Source organism: Quercus suber, unplaced genomic scaffold, assembly GCF_002906115.3.
Source record: "Quercus suber isolate HL8 unplaced genomic scaffold, Cork oak 2.0 scaffold_1681, whole genome shotgun sequence".
Lineage (NCBI taxonomy): Eukaryota > Viridiplantae > Streptophyta > Magnoliopsida > Fagales > Fagaceae > Quercus > Quercus suber.
The window spans coordinates 3,108-4,738 of record NW_027071037.1 but is presented as its reverse complement, the minus strand read 5'-3'; the positions used below and the strand labels follow the sequence as shown (position 1 = coordinate 4,738).

Below are 1,631 nucleotides of genomic sequence, written 5' to 3'. Positions count from 1 at the left end.
AAAATATATATATATATATACATAAAACATTAAAGCGACATTTTAAACTTTTTGTCTTTATTCCAACGCCCGTACAAAATCACAAAAATAAATGCTCCCAAGTAAATGGCCAACTGAAGCCCCGAAAAAAAAAAAAGGGGGCAATAGTAAAGTCTAAATGGCCAACGTGAGCCAAAATGACACTTCAACACCCGCTAATGTGCGCCGGGAGGAGACCACTCTAACCTGTAATACTTCAAGTTCTACAACCACCACCACGTCAACGATACCTGTATCGGAAGGGTTTTCGGGTCAATCCGGATCGCCCAGTCCTACTCAGAACCCGAAATATCGTGGGGCTCGGAGCCGGAGCGGGAAATGGGTATCCGAAATACGGCAGCCTCGTAAACCCACGCGCATTTGGCTCGGCACGTTCCAGACGCCGGAGATGGCCGCGGCTGCGTATGACGTGGCGGCCTTGGCTCTGAAGGGGCCCGATACGGCCCTGAACTTCCCGAATTCGATTCTTTCGTATCCGATACCGGCCTCGATGTCCCCCAACGACATCCGCGCCGCTGCGGCGTGCGCAGCGGAGGATAGGCTGCGTAGATCGTCGGAGGGTAGTAGCACCGGTCAGGAAACGACGCGTCGTAGACGTAGTGAGGAAGAGTTTGTAGACGAAGATGCGGTGTTGAATATGCCGAATTTGCTGGTGGATATGGCAGAAGGGATGCTTGTAAGCCCTCCTAGGATTCAGTCAAAGTCGTCTTCTGACGAATCTGGTGGTGATGGTAATGGAGACGGAGATGGGTTATGGAGTTATTCATAAACTAAACCCTATGCTGTATGAAAATTCGAGTTGTATTTTTCTGTTGTATTGTATTGTATGTGTGTTTGTTTTTGCTTTGCTTAATTTTGCTTTTGTTCTTGTTCTTGTTCTTAATTTGCTTTTGTTCTTGTGTTTTTCAAAGTAGCTATCGGATGAGATTCCTCCTCGTGCTGGGTTTGTAACTCTGTACCGGTACAACGTTGTCCGTAGTTAGCTTGCTAGAAGAATTATTAGATGGTTTTGCTTCTAAGATCTATCTTTGTGGGGCTGTCTGTGTTGTTGTGTATATATATGTTAAGGTACTCCTATGATCCAGTATTTTGGGATAAATCGAAAGAGACTTGGTTTCTCATATACTTGTCCTTTTTCATAAGGTACCATTTTATATATATATATATATATATATATATATAATTTATAGGAGGATATATATGGGATAGCACTACAAAGAATTTTTGTTAAGAAAACAAATTTTACTAGTAGTTTTCATGATTGTGATTGTGAGGCCATGGACCTAAATATGTTAGCAAGAACATAAAGATGCTAAGAGGCCTAGTTTGCTGCATCACATATGTTTGGGTTATTATGATCATAAGGTGTTATTTGTGAAAGAATGTGCGTTTGTGTGGGCGTTTGGGGGTTGGGGTTGGGAGCTGGGGGGAAGAAGCACGCAAAACTTGGGTTTTAGTTTTAACGTGATAAAAAAAAAAAAAAATTGAACTGCAAAAAGCGCGGGAGAAATTCCTCTGTAAGCTACTTTTTTCTGACGTAAACATGGGCTTACATGTGGGGTCCATTTTACGTAAGAAGAAAATGCACTAAA

General features: G+C 42.6%; 1 protein-coding gene across 1 annotated transcript; it reads left to right on the top strand.

Moving 5' to 3' along the window:
• The first annotated feature begins 88 nt into the window (after window positions 1–88).
• On the top strand, window positions 89–1,138 carry LOC136066051 (ethylene-responsive transcription factor ERF024-like). Its single transcript, XM_065769914.1, has one exon. The coding sequence runs from the start codon at window positions 158–160 to the stop codon at window positions 806–808; it is 651 nt and encodes a 216-aa protein (XP_065625986.1). The 5' UTR covers window positions 89–157; the 3' UTR covers window positions 809–1,138.
• Window positions 1,139–1,631: the final 493 nt, after the last annotated feature.

Coding starts and splice junctions, on each gene's coding strand:
- LOC136066051 (XM_065769914.1), top strand. CDS start 158: ATGGCCAACGTGAGCCAAAATGACACTTCAACACCCGCTAATGTGCGC.